The sequence below is a fragment of the Triturus cristatus genome, chromosome 4_2 (assembly GCF_964204655.1).
Source record: "Triturus cristatus chromosome 4_2, aTriCri1.1, whole genome shotgun sequence".
Classification (NCBI taxonomy): Eukaryota; Metazoa; Chordata; class Amphibia; order Caudata; family Salamandridae; genus Triturus; species Triturus cristatus.
Genome location: NC_140586.1, coordinates 706445262 through 706466873, shown reverse-complemented (window position 1 = coordinate 706466873; position 21612 = coordinate 706445262). Strand labels below are relative to the sequence as shown.

The 21612-nt window shown below is 44.8% G+C and overlaps 2 protein-coding genes across 7 annotated transcripts in view; one reads left to right on the top strand and one right to left on the bottom strand.

Annotated features, from left to right (window-relative positions):
- Positions 1–14297, top strand: part of LOC146834931 (dynein light chain Tctex-type protein 2B-like) — a 238339-nt gene extending 224042 nt beyond the window's left edge. Inside the window, exon 5 of the mRNA XM_085600149.1 lies at positions 12730–14297. Within this exon, the coding sequence (XP_085456275.1) occupies positions 12730–13077 (348 nt within the window). The 3' untranslated portion in view covers positions 13078–14297. The remainder of the gene's footprint in view (positions 1–12729) is intronic.
- Positions 14298–20133: 5836 nt separating this feature from the next.
- Positions 20134–21612, bottom strand: part of CYB5RL (cytochrome b5 reductase like) — a 160350-nt gene continuing 158871 nt past the window's right edge. For 3 of the 6 annotated variants that reach the window (XM_085602567.1, XM_085602566.1, XM_085602568.1), the window contains exon 8: positions 20134–21088. In XM_085602567.1, the coding sequence (XP_085458693.1) occupies positions 20885–21088 (204 nt within the window). In that variant the 3' untranslated portion in view covers positions 20134–20884. The remainder of the gene's footprint in view (positions 21089–21612) is intronic. The other 3 variants (XM_085602570.1, XM_085602569.1, XM_085602571.1) reach the window with 1 other exon arrangement.

Genomic DNA, 21612 nt, shown 5'->3' with positions numbered 1-21612 from the left:
TGAGCGGACACCCCTGTGTGTACCCTTATAGATTGAGAATGGAGCAGATGACTTAACCCCGTCAGAACTTTCGCCATCACGTTTTTATATAGCGCCTGCACCATTGCTATAGATCTGCCCTCTATCCCAAATATATCCATAGTCAGCCATAATGATTCCCAAGTAACGCTATGGAAATCCTTCTCCGCGTCCAGCATTATCATACCAATCCGGGCATTTGTTTTCTTAGAAACATAAAATGCTGCGATTCCGGCGTTAGTGTGAGCCAAAGTGTCTCTGCCCGAGACAAAGCCCTGCTGCTGCTCTGAGACCAGTTTGTGAATGAGGGGAGCAAGACGTGTAGCTAGTATTTTAGAGAAGACCTTTGTTCCGCATTAATCAAAGATATAGGTCGGTAAGAGCTACTTTCCTCCTGTGGTTTATCCTTTTTAGGAAAAACCACTATGTTGGTGGCCCCCCATGAGGCTGGAACTTCTCCTCCCTTGCTGATATCTGTTACCAAATCTATAAATTCTGGCGCTAAGATTCCCATAAACACTTCATAAAATTCCAGGGGTATTGTATCCTCTCCTGCAGCTTTCCCAGATGGTAAAGCACTAACAGCTGCTTCGATCTCTCCCAACCCAATTTTCCCTTGTTGACCGTTGAGGGTCGAGTCGAGGCACCCCACTCTCACAGAGATAGACAGCAAACAGCTGTTATATACCCCTTGATAAAAGGAGGCAAATTGCTCACCTACCTCTTGTTGATGAGTATGTTAATCCTCATCATCCTCCAAGATACGCCTTATAACACAGCTGGTCCTTTAATCAGATATCTGGTGTGCGAGGAGGTGGCCAACTCTCTCACCATACTCATACTGAAACGCTCTATGTTTCTGGTAGATGGCAGCCACCTTCTTGAGCAATCGTTGTGTTGCATTTAGCCTCAGGTGTACGGTCTGTGCCCGTAGATCTCCGGATAGAATTGCCGGGCATGCTGTCCTTCTAAGTTCATGCAATTCTGCCAATATTGAGCCAATTCAACTTGCCTGCGTTTATTTTGTTTCCGGATAAACTAAAGTGTCACCCCCCTAATGTATGCCTTCATGCAGTCCCAGACAATGGCAGCGGTAGAAGTGCCATTTGTATGATTTCTATCAATATAATTTTTAAGTACCCCCGGTATTCCAGATGGCGAGGAAATGTAAACAGGCGTCGCCTATGCCCCCCTTCTTGCAGGTTCGGTAAAGTCAGTATGCAAGCATTGTGATCGGAAGTAACCTTGGAACATATCTCCATTTTAGCCCCTTCTAACATCTGCTTTTTTACCAGTATCATACCAATTCACGAGTACTGCTTGTAGGGAAAAGAATAATAAGTTTACCCTGGAGTGAAATGGAATTATGTTCTCCATGCATCCACTAGCCCATGCAGCCTCATTAGTTCCATAATTTATACTCGAGTTCTAGTCATCCGAGCAGTTGCTTGATGATTAGTAGAGTCAATATTGTACTCCATTACACAATTAAAGTCCCCCATGACAATAAGGTCTCCAGGTCAGTCCAGCAATTCCATACTTAAGTAATCGAAGACGGTTGGATCATCAAGATTAGAGCTGTAGACCACACAATTGGTATATTTCTGACCGTTAATTATTAACTGAGCTATAGCCCACCTTCCCCTGCTATATGCAATGGACTTTTTTTTTAACTGCCAAGTTTCTGGCTTTCAATATAGCCACCCTGTATAGAAATTGTTTGTGATGAACAAACAATGCTATCATACCCTATTTGTTTTAAGAGTTGCTGATCTTTATATGCCAAATGGGTTTCAGTTATTCCCAATATGTGTGGTGCATAAACAATGAATTCCTCCCACAAAACGGGTCCACTTTCTGGCTTGGTTTGCCCAGCAACATTCCAACACCAAAATTGTAGACAGCAAGGGCTCTTTGCCCGGTACATTTGGATGTTGATTCGGATCTGAGGCAATAGTATCAGCATCAGTGGTAGCATCTGGGGTCACCCAGGAAGGTAGATTACTGGGCGAGTCCATGTCTCTACCTGAGCCCCTACCATGCTCTGGGCTCAGGAAAGCATTCTCATTGGGGCTGTCGCCGTTTGAGAGCTGGGTGTACTCCCCTGTAGCTGAAGAGTGGGATTGTAAGGCAGGGCCTCTGTTTGAAAGCTGTTAAATGAGAGCCTTGACTTCCCCCTTGGAAGTAACCCACTTACGCAGAGGACTGTTCTTAGGCCCTCCCTTGGAAGGTATTGGAGCCGTAGCATTCGAATGGTCACTGGGAAAGCAACCTTGAGCTTTTTTAGACCCACTGCGACCCTTGGTAGTCTTAGTTTGCTTTTCACCTGGAGCTTTCCCTTTCCTGGTAACACTATCCCCAAGACATGGGGTAGCCAGAGGTAAACCGTTTTTTAGCTCTTGTTCGGTTGCCACTGTGGGGTCAGATGTCACCTCAAAACTCCCAGTATTATGTCTGCTCCTTCATTCAGTGGACCCATTTATCGGGGGTACTCAAAACAGTATCCCCCGACTCTTCTGCACTTCTTTTCACCTACTCAATTAGCTCTGTACTACATGGGCCCATCTGTTCAAAATTCCCACTTTTCTCAATCGAGCAAAGACCCGGGCAAGGACCACAAGATCCCCGATTAGAAGCATTGCAGAGCTTTGTCAGGAGCGGGGGGGGGCCCTGGGGATATGCTGAAACATTATCATGAGGTCCTATGTCAGTTATTATTTTTAATGAGTCAATCTGGTTATGGTCCAGGCCCTCAGCGGCATACAATTCACTAGATGATTCTGCACCTGGAGGTCTGCTAACGCCTTGCACCGCACTCAGTAGAGCGTCCCCATCACCCTGGTTGCATTACCAGATTGAAGAAGCTTGAGTATGGATCGTGCGACCTGTGAGTTAATGGCCTTTTCTTTGTTAGATTGACAGTCATCTGATTCTCCGGCTGCCAATGCTGCAGGTGCTGAGGTAGATTGCCGCTACGGCTGCTACAGCGCAACCCCCCCCCGTCCTCCTTTCTGAGTATTCACCCTTGGCAGTGCCATTCCGGGCTTTTGATGCTGCTGACAAGCGAGTGGTCGGCTCTGCCACAGAGCTGCTCGTGCTAGCCATACTATGCCACATAGAGAGCCAGAGAGCAGCCGCTGCATCAGAGACACAAGTAGCAGAGAGCCCCGACTCGAGGCGGCTCCGTCGTCAATGGAGCACATTCCCACTAAGAATGCGAGTGGAACTGAGTCAGTTTTGTGGCGCTAGAAGATGAGTGTACAGCAAGGCTGGGGCAATCATGAGGGTGTGCTCACTGCAGCAGGTTCAACCTGCCATCTTCCTTGTGGTTAGTGTTCTTTGAAAAGGATACAAGACCAAAATTTAGATATGCACAACATTGGAGTTTGGGACACTAACACTTAATCTGAGCTTTTGATTAAGTCTTCCAATTCTAATCCAAAAAGTGTGGTTCAAGTGAAGGACATATGAAGCAAGAGCGACTCCTGGGAATTATTGTTCACCAGGATCTCATCCAGATGTGACAGCAAGCAGCTTTTAAGGAGGACGAAGTCAGGAGAGCAGTGGCGAGAGAGCGTGGGTGGCACACCACCGGGCGACCGCGCTGGTGTGCTCCGCTGGTCCTGGGCAGCCCCTCCAGCTTGTGTTATTGGCCATGGTGTGGGGCGGCTGTGCTCGGGACTTCTCGGAGGCGACCAGCTGCAGCTTGAGGTGCGTGGCTGCGCCCGAGAGGCCTGGGACTTACGGGGCCTGCCTGCTTGCACTGACAGGGGTGGAGGCGGCCCCTCTTTGGAGCACTCCTTCTGTGGGCGCTGAGAGCAGCGAAGGCCCTGAATGCGGCTACCTACGCTTGCACAGTGGAACCTGTGGCGGAGGCCGGAGCAGAAGGCGGTGTCGGCCGGGCACTGCGCTCGGTCGAACAGCCCTTTATCACCAGTTAGTGGGCCTAAGAAGGAGATCCGTGCTGAGGCCATACGGTGAGTCTCTGCAGCTGGAGGGCCAGTGGGTGGCCCATGAATGTTAAGTGGTCGGAGTGACTGGTCTGGGGCGAGAGGCGGTCGCTGCGCCACGAGCCGTGCCTGGTGGCGATTACACACTACAGTGAGCCCGGATCTGACTGGGGCACTGTGAGAGGCCCTATCGGAGGAACAAAATGAGGGAGGCTTGGTGCGCACCTTGATCGGTACCTGTGTGCTGCAAGATAGTGCCAGGGCTGAGTAGAGGCCGCACCCTGGTGGAGACGGGCTCGGGCCTGGACAGAGGGACAGACGTGATCCAGAGTGACTTTGTATTGGAATGTCTGGTTGTGTATTCCCGGGCGCCACCGTGCCTGAAGCTCTCTTGCGCCAACAATTTCTGTGGATAGGTGGGATTCACCTGCCAGGACTGTTCTGGACTTGGGCGCAATAGTGGTGCCTGGGAGGAACGGCACTTGGAGATCGCGTCGCACACCAGGGCCCCTGGTGGGACGTGGGGGGGACCCGAACAGACTAGCGTGGAAGCCCGAGGTGAGGACTGCCTTTTAGAGGAACAATCCTTTGCTGGCCTTTGTTTGCAGGGTGCCCTGTATCCCGTCAGTAGTGCTGGAAGTGGACCTTCAACTGCGCTAGCAAGGACCGAGCAGTATTGGCAAACCCAGGGGTCGACAGGCCGGGGCCCTCTGGACCCATAGGACAGTGCACAGGAACAGTCGCATCCTCCCTGGATGACCCGGTACAGCAGCAGCTTAGCAAAATATTGGAGCCTATAGCGGACATGAAAGCTACTCTCCATCAGGATATCACCACTGTTGCGGTGGGACTCGGCCTGCTGTGGGAGGAGCATAAGAAGCTGTTGGAAAAAGTCAAGGAGACGGAGTCTACCGTCGCAGAACTGGCGCCGGCCCACAAGGCATTGGAGCAACAGATGGGGGCCCTCACGGATAGGGTGAGCTGGTTTGAACGCAGATCGGAACATGCCGAAGGGCGCAATAGAAGGAATAACATCAGAATCCAGGGCCTGCCGGAGGGGACGGAGGGCGACGACATGGTATCATTTCTGGAGGGCTGGCTCAGGAGTATAGTGGGGCCGGAGGGCCTATCCTCCTTCTACACGCTGAAGAGGGCTCATCGAGTGCCAACTGAGTCTTTGGCCCATGGGAGGCCCCCGCCTCCGGTGGTGGCCCGTCTGTTGAACTTCCGAGACAGGGACCTCCTCCTGTAAAGAGCACAAGCGGATGGCCCCTTCACTGTTGACAACAGCAAGGCCTCTCTCTTCCCAGACTACATGCTGGGGGTGCAGCGGATGCGGGCCTCCTACTTAGAGGTCAAGAGGGCACTAAGAGACGAGGGCCTCCAGTACTTGCTTTTGCTCCTGGCCCGAATGCGCATCATGTTGGAAGGGCGCAACCATTACTTCAATAGCCCTAAGGATACATGGGACTGGCTGGAAACCTATAAAGGTGAGACTCCACGATATAGGAGTGCTGGTGTCCCCGAAAGGAAGGCGGTGGAGCGCGGGAAGCACCTGAGGCGTCAACCTTGAAGGGGGACGTCAAAGGAACCAACCTCATCACAGACGGAGAAGGAGAGAGCGGAGGCGCTGCAGGCTCCTCGCGAGAGACAGAGGGCACCGGAACAGACACTTCCCACAGCACCAGTGCGAAGCTCCCAGTGGTGATGCCCAATACCGCTGATTATATTATTTTATGCATTTTAGTTGGCTTGGGCGGTTGGGTCTCTTAGGGGGCTACTGATCAATGTTGGCTAGTTCTAGACCCCATGCTGATTCCTTACTCATGAGGCTGGTGCACTCCTACCAGTGGGGCGTCCCGTGCTAATTCTGTTTGGCTCACCCCCGTTGAGAGCCATGCTAGGTTAAGGCGTCACTTAGTACTGATAGTTTCACATGATTTTTGGGCGGCTGACTGTTGTCGGACTGCCCTGGGGTTGGGGAATTGACCACCTTAAGGGTCTTTTGGTTGGCTATTCAGTCTTTTATGTTTGCAGAGGGGTGGGAGGCCACGAGATAAGGGAAGGCGTTGTGGGGGGCTCCCCTTCGCAGTGTTGCTTACCGATATTCAGTAGGATTGGCAGGGACTCAAAGTGTAATAAATTTTCTAACGTGGAGTATTAGGGGGATGGGATCCATTGCAAAGCGCCATAACATTTACTCTTACCTGCGACGCAGGGACATCCATATAGCTTTCCTGCAGGAAACCCACTTGAGTAGTGAGGAGGCTGGGAGGTTGAAACGGAGGTGGAGGGGCCCGGTGTTCGCAACTACCCATTCGGCCTTTTCTAGGGGGGTATTGATCTGGTTAAGCCGGGGGTCCCCTTCGCTGTTGAGCAATCGTGGCTGGATGCGAGAGGCCGATATGCATTGGTTGGAGGGAGGCTAGCGGGGCAGGAGTTCACCCTGGGAAACATTTACGCACCTAACCAGGATCAGGTAGGCTTCTTGGATTCTTTCTCAGTTGTATTGGCAGATAGCTTGAGGAGCAACCTGATTCTTGGGGGGAACTTTAAATGTGTGGCGAACATTGTTGCAGACTGGTCACACCCGCCCTTAATGGGGTCTCAGCCACGCCGTACAGCTCTAGGGTTTAGTGCGTGGATCACACACTGGGGACTCAAAGACACGTGGAGGCTACAGCACAAGGGCCACTGGGAGTTCTCCTTCTTCTCCCCCGTACATCAAGTGCATACTCGACCAGATCTGTTTTTATGTTCCCCTGCCTTTAATAGTACTATTAAACACACTGAATACCTTGGACGTACCTTGTCGGATCACAGTCCGTTGGTAATGACTCATCAACACCTGGGTCATTGCCCCCTGATTCCCACCTGGAGGCTGAACCCGGCTTTACTTGAAGATGATCCTTTCCGCACGTCACTGCACACACTTTTAGATGTATTTTTCCCCACTAACACCAACACGGCTTCCTCTGTTCAGATTGAATGGGAGGCGTTCAAGGTGGTAGTGTGGGGTCACTGCAAGGGGCAGGCGGCGGGAGCCTATAGAGAACTTCACCAGGAACTACTGGACATGGAAGGGAGCAGCTTAGATAACGCTCAGGGTCTGGGGACGCAGCCCGGGTCGCATTGCAGGAAGCGAGAGCGAAATATATTGATGCAATTGGACGGCTGTTATAATCACAGGGATTACTTGGACAGGGTGCAGAGGGAGGAAGGTAAGGTGGGCCGTCTATTGGCACGGTTAATTAAGCCAGAACTAGGGGGATCCCCCATTACAGAAATTGGCCTAGACTCCGGGGAGGTGGTGTATGACCTGGATGCGATCAACGATGCCTTCCTGGCATTCTATGAACAGCTATATGTGGCCCGACTATGGCCCCCCAATCGGTGGTAAGGGAGTTCCTGGAGCCTCTACCCCTGCGTGTGTTGGAGAAGGAGGACCAGGAGGAGCTGGGGTAACCGATAACCCTGCAGGAGATTAAAGCCGCCATCCATGCGTTGGCACCTGGCAAGACCGCGGGGTCGGACGGCCTCCCAGCCGAATTCTATCAACGCTTCGCTGACTTGCTTGCGCCGCACATGGTTCGGATGTATGCAGACTCTTATGAAGCTGGGGAGTTACCTAGTTCCACACGAGCGCCCTTGGTGATTCCCCTTCCGAAATCTAAGACGTCAGGAGTGGGGGTTGAGGAGTATAGGCCCCTTTCCATGCTCAACATGGATTTCAAGATCTTAAGTAAAGTGCTGGCCGGTAGGTTGATACCGCAAATGAAGACGTTAATACACTCTAATCAGAATGGGTTTATCCCATCCCGTAACACCTCATATAATTTGCGCAGGCTCTATTCGGTTCTCTTCTGCCGCCGAGACCCCGTCCAAACCCCAGGCCGCAGTGCTCTCTGTTGACCTGGAAAAAGGTTTTGACACGGTGGGTGGGACAACCTGTTCAAAGTTATGATGCACATGGGTTTGGAAGAGGCGTGGGTGCAGCCTCTGTACGCGGTGCCTACTGCAAGGGTCAGAACAGGCAGAACAATTTCTAGAGGGTTTAAGGTCTCCCAGGGTACTAGACAGGGGTGCCCCCTTTCTCTTCTCCTATTCGCCTTGGCAACTGAACCCCTCGCTGAGAGACTTCGCCAGGGAGGGGACAGGATCGGACTGGATGTCGGAGGGCAGACGCACCAGGTTTCACTATATGCGGACGACCTCCTATTATATGTGTCAGACGCAGTAGAGGGCACCTCCACGGCTCTATATGTTTTGGACGATTTTGCAGGCCTTTCGGGGTAACAGGTCAACAAAGCAAAGACGTTTCTGTTCTCAATTGCGGGTCCCATCCCTAGGCCAGAAACGTTGAGGGTCGGCATACTGTGAGCCCAGAATACGTTTAGGTACCTGGGCGTGAATGTATTCAATTCGCTCGATGACTTAAAGGAGGGCAATCTGGGTAGAGCGCTGGGCTCGTTACACGCGTGTGTCCACTTTTGGCGTATGTTGCAATTGCCTGTGATGTCCCGGGTCTCCCTGTCTAAAATGATCATGCTACCACGCTTATTGTACTTCTTTGTCAACCTGCCGGTACTCATGCCCAGCAGTTGGTTTCGCCCCCTGAACACCTTGCTACGAGATCTGGTGTGGGGAGACAGGCGCCCTAGAGTGTGGCTTACAACATTGCAACGCCCCCATCTGAGGGTGGCCTGGGAGTACCAAATTTTGAAGATTATATGTTGGCTGGTCAATTGCAATGGCTGGCACAATGGATAGAGGGTGTGAACGAGGATGGCACGTACTTGACATATCCGGATTCTCTCCCTAGCTTAATAGTGGCGAATTTGCTGATACCATCGACACCCACCCCGTACTGCTCCTTGCTGCAGTGCACTGCCTTTCAGGCCTGGAGGCGATGCCAAGGCAGAGACTGGTGTCTAGCTAAGTACACCCCTATGTTGCCCTTTGTGGGCTTGCCACATAGTGATCCGCAGTCAGTTTTCACGACTGAGCAACTGGCCCCCAGGACGGAGGCTGGGCTTGATAATGTAGGGGACTGCTTTCTGGATAAATCCCTGCTCCCGTTTGACGTGCTTCGGGAAGACTGTGGTTTACCCCCGGGTCAGTCCCTGTGTTACGAGGCCATGGCGCGTACGTTTGCCCAGCTATGGAATAAGGGGAGAGACGAACCGGAGACTCATCCAGTGCTGCATGCCCTGTTCACGTTTGGAACAGCGGGGCATCTAGTGAAGTGGTTTTATGTGGCCCTGAATTCAGCGTTCATACATCCTTAGGAAGGCTTCGGGCAAAGTGTGACAGGATTGGAGACAGAGCCCTCACGGATGCGGAATGGTGGAGGGTTTTGCAGTACCCTAAGAAGGTCTCTCACAATAAACGTTTCAAATACATACAGTTCAACTAAACACACATGGCTTACATGACACCCCACTGCCTGAATGTAACTTATCGGGGGCAGATCCGTGGCTGCCCCCGATGCTTATACCCTGATGTGGATTTCTGCCACATCACATGGGACTGTCCGGGCCTACGACCTTTTTGGGGGGCGGTGCTTGGTAAACTTGCTGCAGTGCTGGGCAGAGAGCTGCCCTCCACGGTGCAGACGTGCCTTCTGAGGAACCAGAGCCTTCTGCATCAGTACAAAGGCAATCAAAGATTATGTCCAAGAGAAAGCGGACCTTCTGTTCTATAGCAAAGAAATTAAACATACAACCTGCACCTGCCTACCTCTACTCCAAAAAAGTCTCAATGTCACTTATCAGTGACTGGATTGACTAAGTAGCGTAAGCGTTGGCATGTACAGCAAAGTTTGATGTGACATAAGCTCTCCTAATAGCTGAATCTACTTTTTTATCTATGAAGTCTTTAGAGGAAGCATATTCTGATATGTAGTACAGCGATTCATTAGGCAATCCTCCTTAACAGTAGAAGGAAATTCTTCCCCACATTTACGGGATACCTTCTGCCCAAAAACCTAGGGAATACAGGACGGTCTATCTCCTTCAATTCCCTGGGTAACGCCTTGAGTTTTGCCCTATGGAGAGAAAAACTAGGAGGTTTCATTTTTTTATATTGTTGAAAAAAGGCATACTCATCTGAGGAGGGCTTGGTTCTGGGACACCAAAGTTAGTGTATTGAAGGACCTCTGTCAAATCAGCACCCTGGTCCATTTTGTACTAAACTTCTTCAACATCTGTGTCCCGATCAGATTCCTAATGATTACTCCCTCTAAGCTGTTTGGTGGGAGGAGGTAATGCCCAGGCAGTCAAAGCAGCAGCAACACCCTGATCTATAAGCTTCTTCAATACAGCACTGGATGGAATGTCTATTGGGGCAACATCCTGCTCCAAGGAATCTTCAGTATCTAATTATTTACAAATGCAAAACTTGTGCTTAAAGTTTCGGGCCAGAATAAGCAGAATTTACATAATGCCTACTTTTTCAATATTCTGGGTTGCACTCCCCAGCATTATTTACCGTCTTCTCTGTACACCAAATTGTTGCATCTAGATAGCCATATTTTATGCGTGTTTCACACAACAATATTATATAGTATATATTTTTTACTTTTTTCAACTCCAAATAGGCGAGGACCTTTGATATTATTATTGATTGATTTGATACCATAGGTTTAAAGTCTGCAAGTGTGTAGGTGTTATACAAGCTCACATATTTCCAACAATTCTTTGCCTTCAAATATTTAGCCCACTAACATCAAAGGCTGCCTTCACCCTGTTTAATGTAGGGCCAAATATGTAATTGTAAGGTACCCTTTTGAGTGCACTCTTCAATTCTCATCTTAGAACGAAGGTCTAAAAAGGAGGCCATCTCTGCCTGTTCTTATTTGGTCAAATAACAGGTGAAGTTGTGAGTAAATGCTCAGCCAAAGGTTAATGAAGCCAATGCTTGGTTTCAATTAACTTTATTATGATTGTAGCTGATGGACTGTGAAGTTTTGCATGCAGTTTGCAGCGCATAACAATTGATCTTTCACACTTGCTTTTCTGTTTCTTCATGTGGTAAAGGGCACACCCCATATCGCTTTAGCGGACACAGCCCAGATCGCTTAACTAGACACCTTGATAGATAAGTCACACAGAGATTTGCCAAGTAGCCACATGCCCCAACATTTATGTTTGTATCAAACACCATGACCACTTTACTGTTTATCTTTAATTTGCTGCTCTTAGAATAGTAATTCAGGGCCTGCAGTGATGCAGGAGTTCAACCTGCAAAAAGTCTAGCATTCCTGTGTCATCAGCGTAGTAGATGCTGTTGTATCAACTTCGTTGGAAATACATAAGCTTTGACCAACTGCAGAAATCTCCCCATGGTGAAGAATAGGGAGGTCTTCCCTATATTTTACCATACAGAGATGTCCATCCTGACTGTGCAGTCTCCCTATCATAAGTTGTAGGGGAATGTAATTTTTTTTAAGTAAACTTGGAAAAAAGTAGTCTATTTTTATGTTATATATTAATGTATAATATTTTAATGTATTTATTTTAAACACAGAACTAAAGAAAATACAACATCTTAATTTTGAATTACAAATTAAACGAATTTAAAAATATTAGATGAAAATCAAATTATTCTAAAAACTTAAATGAGAAAATATACTCCCAACTAAAGTAAAAGAAATATGAATTAATATTTATTGAAAATGTTGTATACAATTCATTAAAAGTACTTTTAATTGTAGGCGACCGGGGATTCAAGTATGTATGACGAGGTTGTGGAGCTACAGTGTATTGTTTTATTTATTGTTTATTGCAAATGTCCTTTGATGTGCTTTCTGACAATTAAAAGAGTTAAAAAAGATTTATTTTTTTTAAGTGCTTTTAATTATATTTAATTAAAATGTAATCTTACATACATTTTTATTGTGAAAAATGTTAAGATACTTTATAATTAGTAACGAATACGTATTTTTTAAATCTATATTTTACATTATATAATATTTATATTTTTAACTATTTTAAATAATTTAAACTAATATAACATAATTTATGATGGGGTTTTATTCAAATTCACTACCTACATTGATTTCCATGGGAGTGTGTTACAATACCAGAGGGTGGCCATGTGTGGGCAGCTCTGAGCAGGAATACTTTGCTATCATTTTGGGTCCCTTTTTGGCTGTAGTAACTTTAGAAGAGCAGTTTGTGAATAGCAATGAGGTTATTCTTTTGTGGGTGGGTACACAGGCCTCTCCAAACCCTTGCATAACCCTCCATTAACCCCTCCTTATTGTTCCCTAATACCCTCCCCTTTAATAGTAAGCATTCTCCATTTTCCAGTCACACCTCCATCTCTCCAACATTTACTACTAAAACTACGTTACTTACATGTGCAGCGACTCTGCAGTCGGGGCGAAGATCTCTCCGCAAAGAACACAGGAGATGATGAGGTTAAAGCTCATTTTGTAGAGCGTTTGTAGTACTTTTGTAGTACTACAAAATGCAGGTTGTGAATAGGCCACAATGTGTTTATCTTTTGTTAGGCAATTGTTTTTCAAAAGAAAAGCTTATATTTGTCAGTCAGTAGTAGTGCACAGAGTGAACATTTTCTATTCTCTCAAACACTTGCACCAAATATATGAAATAGCTGCCTTGCATTTTACCTATCTCCTGAAGTGTTCTTTATTGCTATATATTAAATGTAAGTTTTCTTTCTTCTTAAATTTTAGTTTATTCTGTTTTTCTAAGTAAATCGAAATATTATTTATGTTCTCTTATATCGGTAACAGGTTCCTGTGGGCTCGGCTATTCCAAAGGAAAAATTTCCTTGTGCCGAAGTGAAGCGGCTGGTTGGAGAATATTTACCATCTAGGCTTTCTGCTGTTTCCTATGACCCCGCGACATGTGCCACCCTCACCACAAAGTTGTGTGATGAGATCAAGAACATGGTGAAGCAAGCCACTCCACCCCGGTACAAGCTCATCTGTAGCGTCACCATCGGAAGCAATGACTCAGAAGACATCATGGTCACCAGCCAGTGTCTCTGGGATCCCCACTCAGATAATTTCACATCCTGTAGTTACGTAAACAAAACAATGTTCTGTGTTGTTGCAGTGTATGCTGTGTATGTGGAGTAATTTCCTTGCCCAATCTTCTCAAATGATCTCACCCAAAGCTGATGCTCTTCGCATCCTAAATAATGGATTGCACTTGTTCACTTCTAATACTTTCTACCATTGAATAGCCCTAATACATCAATACATCATACTATATTAAGTTATAAATGATATCTAAGCAGCCATCATGGCACCTGCTGAAATCATCAGACTCTATCCACAGGAGCCAGTGAATGATGTCACAATGAATTTCACAACCCAACGAGACGTCATCAGACAAAGAGACAACAGGAATCCATGTCGCTGATGCTTGTTGGTGAGGCAGTATCAAGTTGGAAAACTGGCATTTATTCTTTTCACTTACTGCCCCCTTTATAAACTGTCTCCACCATTCCACCAGGCTCCCACTCAGAAATGTGTCCTACCACACAAAGAACACTACTTCATCAATGTCATTTGACCATTATTATGAAGTGAAGTAGCACAGGAAATCATGATTTACATATCACGTGAACAGGAGGAAAGGGATGCATGTAGGCTGCTAAAGGGGAGCTCGCACTATAAAACTACTACCCAAACCTACTTCTTTTGTTCCTCTTGGAATTTTAGAGAAACTTAAAGTGGCTACCAGCAACAATAAAGCATCCTCACTGTTAGACATTGGGGTGCTGAGAGGATGTCTACCCCTTCCGCTCTCATTCCTTCCTTGTCTCTCTGAAACATTCCTCTGAGAGGCTCAGTGTGAGCACCCACTGTAACTCTAGTGTGGTATAATGCATCCGAAAATATCAATATGGAAGGATATGATAATTACTGTGTGCAATACTCCAGCAATGTTATGAGTTTTAATACACAGAATGGGCAATACCTAATTAATCAGTGTTTTTGCACAATTTCTGGTGGTTTTCCCCTATGCCAGTTACTTTCTCCTGCCCACATTTCAACATGGGTTCCTCGTGAAATCTGGGAAAACAACCCAGCAGTGTGGTTTTTTAGCACAACGAGTAATCCCGATTTCAGCATAAATTCCTGTTTCTAACCAAATTGGGATTGACAAGTTTCTAATATTGTGGGACTAGGTAGGCTTTTTGTTGACCAGCTGTGATCAGGCAGGCTGCCTCATTAAGATGAACATGTGATCCATTTTTATCTATTTGCATTCAAATGGTATTGTCATTGCTCTGAATACTGTTATGTCCGAATAATACCAGTAAATTGCAACAATAAACTATGCAAAGATCAGACTGAGATCCACTTTCTACAAAGCATGTGAAGGAGAACTGTGGTTATCCATGATGAGAGACAAAATGACTTCTTGAAGATAAAAGATGTTTATAGGAGAAAGGATGTACAGCGGACTGCTCCCACACTAAGCCTCTTCCGGACAATTTGAAACTGTCATCTCCCTCAAATCAGAACTTTCTTTTTTATAACACATGTTAGATTCCTTGTCCTGACTAGAGTGGTGGTTTCTGCCTGGCTTGGGTGCAAACCTTAGCCAACCAGAAATCCCATTTCTAACAACACATTTATATTGAGTTTACATCAACCATAAAGAAAGAGAAAATACAAAGAAAAACAGAAAAGGTAATAGACCTGTCCCCCCCACTGTACATCTTTAAAATATTTATGATAGAAGTCCACAACCGAACCAAAAAATCAAAGTGTCCAGCCATACATATCTCTTTCTATTTCTGAGTTCTGTACCTATAATTTATCCCATCCAGTGTCACAGTCACAGCCCAATGGGGACTATAACAATCCCTAGAAACTGGCACTACTTATTGCAAATGTTATAAGGTTCATGAGGGCACCCTCTGGCGATGTAAAGTTTTTCCAAACTCATAAATTGGTCATTTACCTCCTCCATTCTACTCAATCCATCGATGAGAAATATCCATTTTCACCATCAGTAGGCTCAACCACGGCAAAACCATCCTGTATTTGTTAGCGTCTTGATTTATGTTTATATGTAAAATTATTAATTTTGGGTCAACTGGCAATTTCCAGCCTAACATAAAGAGAGGACTCCCTCCCAAAAGGGGTTTATTACACTGCATCCCCATATCGTGAGTAATAGAGCCCTACCCTGAGAGGTGCACCTAAAATACGTCTAAGATATGGATTATTAAGCTGCATCCCTATGCCGTGATTAATAGATCCCCAACCTGAGAGGTGCACCTAAGATACATCGGAGACTCTGCCACATTGATCCTCTAGAATTTGTATTGTGTAAAGTATACTCTACATCAGTACTTTAGCAAAATCAGGTCGTACCTTGACACAATAGCAGATTTCCGTGGGGATATCCTGGCCTCGCCCTAGTCCTCATCACAAAGTGGGCCCAAATCATGTTCCCATGCTTGACGCAATGTGTCAAAAGAGACAGCAGTGTTAATAACTAGAGACCGATAAAGTTGAGCGATCATATGGTCCCCTAACTCACCTGACAATAATATCTCTAAGGAACTAAAGGGAGATCTACCAATCTCAAGATATATGGTGGTGTCACAACTGTAGGTAGCCAAACAATTTACTACAGTATAGATTATATTTGTCTTGGAGTTTTTTAAGTGTTTTATCACAGTTTACAAAAGCAACTCACCCAAATGGGAGATTCTAATAATGTCCCTTTGTTTAAATCCTTTCAGTGCTAATACTCCTGTATCATTGTCTAGTCCATAATGGTGCTTCTTTAGTGAGTGTCTGCCCCATCCCAAGTCAGTAAGTGTGGTAGACGAGGGAAGTGTGGGTTTCACAGCCCCCTCCATACATTAGATGTAACATTGACACCCCTAACTTTGCCTACTTTTCAGATGCATACCAAATTCTAACATTCTAACAACCAACTCAATATTCCAGATACAAGTGAAAACTTACATTTCACTCACATTCGCCCCAGCACCCCCAGCAAACAATACACTATATAGCATTTTTCCTGCAATAAAAAACAAGCACAGCAAAGAGGATAGTATAAAAAAAAAAGTATATACATATAAAACATAAAAATCCAGTCAACATCAGGCAGTAAACAGTACATAATACAGTTGAAAAAAGAAACTCAATGCCTGAATCTGAGTTGAGGTCTACATAAACATGTATTCCGGCGGCTTGGAATGACATGAGCTGTGGAGCCCAGATGCATGCCGTCATCCTCACACACTCGCTTGCCAGGACATTCTTCCATCTTAACCAACCTCTCCATGTTCCATCAGTAACAACCATTGATACTGACTGATTCGTTGTGCTTTCAAATTAAAGGTCTCTTGAAAACACCAGAAGCAGTAGAGAACCAAAAAAATATTTAGCTTTTAGGAAGGAAACCCTCACCCACCATTAGGTGACATGCTTCATCATCATGTTCCTCCTCACACCAGTAGCAAGCTTAATAGCGATGTGGGCTACAACTCTACCACAAAGTAGTGGAGCCAGAAGCTGTATCAGAGGTAAGACCAATGTGGGCTGTCTGGTTGGGGTGAAGGTCGACAGAGTGTAAGTAAAAGGAAAGTGAACAGAGTTTAAAAAGCCTCACAGTAGACTAAAATGAATGTTTAATGGGTGTCACCCCTGGGCACATTAAAAAAAGCAAGGGGGAGTTTGAAACTTCACCTTAGAAGTGATAATGCGGTCAGCATGTTTCTGCCAATACTAATGACTCATCAAGGAGGTGTGTGGCATTCTTCAGGACCTAATAACGTAAAAGGTATTTCCTAACACTCTATGAGATAAGTAAGTAAAAGACAGTATAAAAAAGGAAAAAAGGTTTTTTATGAAGTATCAATGATATGAACACTGGCCCACAATCAATGTGGCTTTTGACCATTGTTGTCAATATCTCTACAACAATCAAGAGACCAATAATACATTAAATTATTTGGTAATCTGGAGATTTTTTAGCATTCTCACACATATCCATATCTATTAGGTATGGTGACTGTGCCATAAAACTCAACGTGCAACGATAAGACCCCAAACAGTCGACCATAGTAAACAAACGCCCCTCTCTGGTGTTACAAAATTTCAACAAGCTTACCCATAAAGGTATAGTGTATTGGTCACAAATTGCCAAACCTCAGGCAGACCATTGCAAGGATGTGGATAGTAAATTGGAAAACTACAAGTCAGCATATTGTGAATCCTTCAAATCAAAATAAATGCTAATCACAAATGGTGAAACAAAAGAGACAGGCATCAGAAGGAAATGCCATATTGAACATAGCTCACACTCTTGTTTTTAAAGCGTGCTGGTCCAATGTCTCAAGCCTCTCTCAGAAACATAGTAAACCGGTCATTCATCAGTACACAAGCCAACTGCTCAAAATTAGGGCAGACAACGTACTCAAAAGCGTGTGCAGTGAAATATGTTCAATTGCCCAAAACAGTGACAGAAACTGAAAACAGAGGGAGCGTACCTGTAGAGAGTCCATTGCAAGTTGATATGGTCTGTCCAGAGAAAGGAGTGCAGAGAACTCAGAAGCGCAGTCCTTAAGTACAGAGTCTAACCCAGCACTGAGGACGTCACTGAAACATGTCCCCGGAATGATTGGAAATGTAGTCCCAGACCTCCTTTCTAAAAGCATTAAGAGGTGTGATGAACCAAGGTTTTTTTTTTATTCAAGTACATGTCACTGATGCATATGGCAGAGAAAAACGCAAACTGCCAGATAAGAGGGGCAAATAATTGAAATAAAAAAATAAACACGTAAAATAAAAACATGGTAAGACCACCTGGTAAGAGAAAAAATGACCAGGTGCACCCAGAGAAATTTAAGGGATACATCCACTCGGCTGGCAACAATTAGTGGTATAACTTGACAGAAAAAAGGCATCCAATAAAATTGTGCCATGAATTCAGTCCCAGGACTATACTGAGGGCCTAATTTAGATCTCAGCGGATGGGTTAATCCATCCCAATGGTAACGGATATCCTGTCCGTAGAAATATAAATCGCATAATGAGATTTATATTTCGTCGGACGGGATATTTGTCACCGTTGTGACGGAGTAACCCGTCTGCCGAGATTTAAACCAGGCTCTTGTCTCCAAAATACTAGAAAAACACTAGAAAAGGGGAGGCACACACATATACACATTTAGCCCAAAATGTTCCATGGGATCTCATCATTTAGCCCATGACATGCGCTTTGAGTCTGAATACCCATCGTTGTTCCATGTTGTGTAAGGTAGCCTGACCGCTCTAGACTGTGGGCCGCCGGAGAGGTTTATCAATGACAACCCAGTCAATGTCATGGTTACTATGGCCTGTCTCAAGGTAGTGTCAGGTTACCATAGTATTGCCACGTTTATATCTGATAGTACTACGATGTTCTGAGATCTTGATCGTAAGTGTACACATGGCTAGGCCAATGTACGTAACCCACAAAGGCACGTGATTATATATATCAGATTGCTGCTGTTATAGTTACAATATTGTTTGAGCTTCCGTGGGGTACTAAGGCCAAGGTCGAGCTCAGTGAACTGTTTAGTGAACTGAAATCCAGAGCAAGAGTCACATGGGAAATGTCCTGTTTCTTTTGCGAGAGCCCAGAAAGTACCCTGGTTGCTGTGTTGTGTTGCCGAAACTCTGTTAAGCACTAGATGATCCCTCACATTAGGTCCAAGCAGGAAAGCAATCATAGGTGAAGGACGCTCCATCGAACCCACAGTGAGTATCTTCCAATTCCTATGGATGGACTTCTGTCTGGAAGATGAGAGACTACAGAAAGGACTCACGCATATCAAACGATTATTCTCTGAAAGTTGATTATTTTCCAAAAGAGCGTCCCTATTTTTGTTTTACGAACCTGCTTGGCTGGTCTATGAATCAGATGTGATGGGTATTGCCACTCCATAAGGTGTTTACTTACAGCCACAGCATGCTTCTTTTAATTGGGGATTTCTGAACAGTTACGCCTTATTCTAAGAATCTGGTCAATTGGTAAATTTTCCCACAAGACCTGGGATGGTAACTGTCATACCGCAAAAGTGAGTTTTTTGGCACATGTTTCCTGTAGAATTCTGGATCGGTCAGTTATAAAACAAGGTCTAAAAATGGCAGTTTCTCCTTGCTGTATTTGCACGTGAACTTGAGAAAGGTGTTTCTCCCATTAATCCGCTGCACGAAAGCAGGGATCTCTTTAGTGGCATCTGGAGATACAGTTGATCCTGGAACTGATAAAAGTTTTCTTTCATGGCTAAGTGAGCACACTTCATAATAAAGGGAACTGGAGTGCAGGATACTTTTTGGATTCTCACTCAGCAAAGTTTCTAATGTCCTGAGTGTCTCGACTTGCGGAATGCAAATATATAATGATTCCACAACTAAACTCATCAACAGATCTTCTTGAAGATCAAAGGAAACATCCTTCAGTACAGTCAGGCTATGTTTTGTGTTCTGAGGGTATGCTGGCATATTAAGAACCAATAGTCTGAGAAAAGGGTAAAAAACAAATTGCATAAAGGTTCAAGGATGGAGACGATCCCCAATGGTCTACCAGACGGAGGCCGAGCTGATTTATGAATCTTTAGCAAAATATATAAATAGGGTATCCTCAGGTCATCAGGCTCAAGGAAATCTGCTTCTTTGTAGTGATCCACACTAACTCTTTTGCTTCATCTACTGATTCATTGGATGATTTTCTGCAGTTTTTTCGTAAAGTCTTGTCTCAGAGGTAAGTAGTTGTTGGTGTTCTCTAACTGTTGGAGACACTCTGTCTGATAGATTTGTGTAGTCAAAAATGATGATGGCTCCTCCCTTGTCTGCCAGTTTGATACCAATCATGGGATCAGAGCCCAGTTTCTTGACAATCTCTTTTTCCCGATTAGAGATTTTGTGGAAAGGTTTACAGAGGCAAAACGCCAGCTAATTTGTGGTCTCCAGTTCTGGTCTTACACAAGAGCGGTGGCTGAAATGAAAAAGCATAAGGAACACAGCAGAGTGAGGTTGAGGGTGATAAAGCTGTAAATTTCCATTGGGAAAGTAGTCGCCAATTGCTATTAAAGGATTTGTGTGATTTTCATATGTCCCAGGAAGCCAGATGAAGGTATTAAGTGTATTTGTAATTTAATATGCTCTCGTATGGGAGTTATGTTTAATTTATTTATTTCTCATTGTCAACAGATTAGGCATTACAGTGGTGTAAATTTGTAAACAAATGACAAATAACCAATGGGGTCATAAAGTCAGCAGTATAAACCATTCTCAAAATGGTGTGGAGAGGCAAGAGACACAGTTAATAAAAGAACATAGTAGGCTAAATGTAGCAAGGCCCAAGTACAAAATAGTGTAGTGCAGGGAGTAAACTGCGCCTAACATGAAACTGACTGGAGAAAGGAAGAATGGATTCATTCTTTTTAGTAACACAAGGAGGAAATAATCCTGATTTTGTTGTGCTGTTAAACTGTGGTAACACGGAAGAACTGCATGGTAATCCTGAAGTGAAATTTATCTAGATTAAGGGCCCAATATTCCAATGTTTTCAAATGAACTAATTATTTGCTTGATTAAACACACATCTGATGCTGAACAACCACAACAACTATAAAAGGGGTAATTTATTGAAACAGTATATTTTATGTATTTTCACAATTATTACCACTGAATTTTGCTTCTATCGATTTTTCTTTATTATTGGTGTGAAAGAATATGTTTATTCAGTTCCAAAAACGATAGACAAAAATGGTTAAAAAGACTGCATTTATTTATTTTAAAACAATACTGGTGACCAGTGTGGTAAAATAATCAGGACATAGACCTAGTGAAACAAAAAATGCAAATTTGAAAAATTGGCTAAAGAATACAGATAAGAAAAGGTGCCCGCCTACAAATACTAAAATATGAAGCATGATTCTTCTTGTACGGCGAGGCTTTTCAGACAGTCAGCCACGTCCTTATTAAATGTCAAGGAACCACATATGAGCACAAATGGCTTTGTTCGACAGGAGTCCATCACGTGTCTGAGGAAGTCACAATTTATGCGGCCTAGATGTGTTCTTTCTCGATAGCTCCAGGGAAGGTCATCCAGTGATTCTTCCTAAAAGTACAAAAGGAGGGAAGAACCCTTTGTAAGCACTCAAGGCCATCAGCTGAGCAAAGAAAACAAGTTAAACAAGGGAATGTTTGAGCGGAAAAAGAAGCACCGCCAACTACCCGAGTCAACCCTCCTGTACAATAGCTGACAGCAAGCAGCGACTCTCATTGGCTGAGCTGTGGGTATTGCAGTACGCATTTCATATATGAAAGCAAATCCTTGCGTAAACTGCTATTTTTCTTTGCAAAGGTTTTTTTTTCTTTTTCATACAATGCCCATAACTGTTGCGTGTTGTAAAAAGGTTTTTTTAAATAAGTGTTCTGATATTAAAATTCAAGTAAGGGTGTAGGGATGAGGTGTACTGCCATCCAAGACCGCCGCCTTTCTTGGAATCGCTATTTCCATTTTCCCCACCACTTTTGTTAATTTTACCCATGACTTTATTTTCTGTCTCACTTATTCGTGGTGTGGAATAGACCCCAAAATAACTGAAATGAGGACCATGCACAAGTAATAACCTTGAGTTT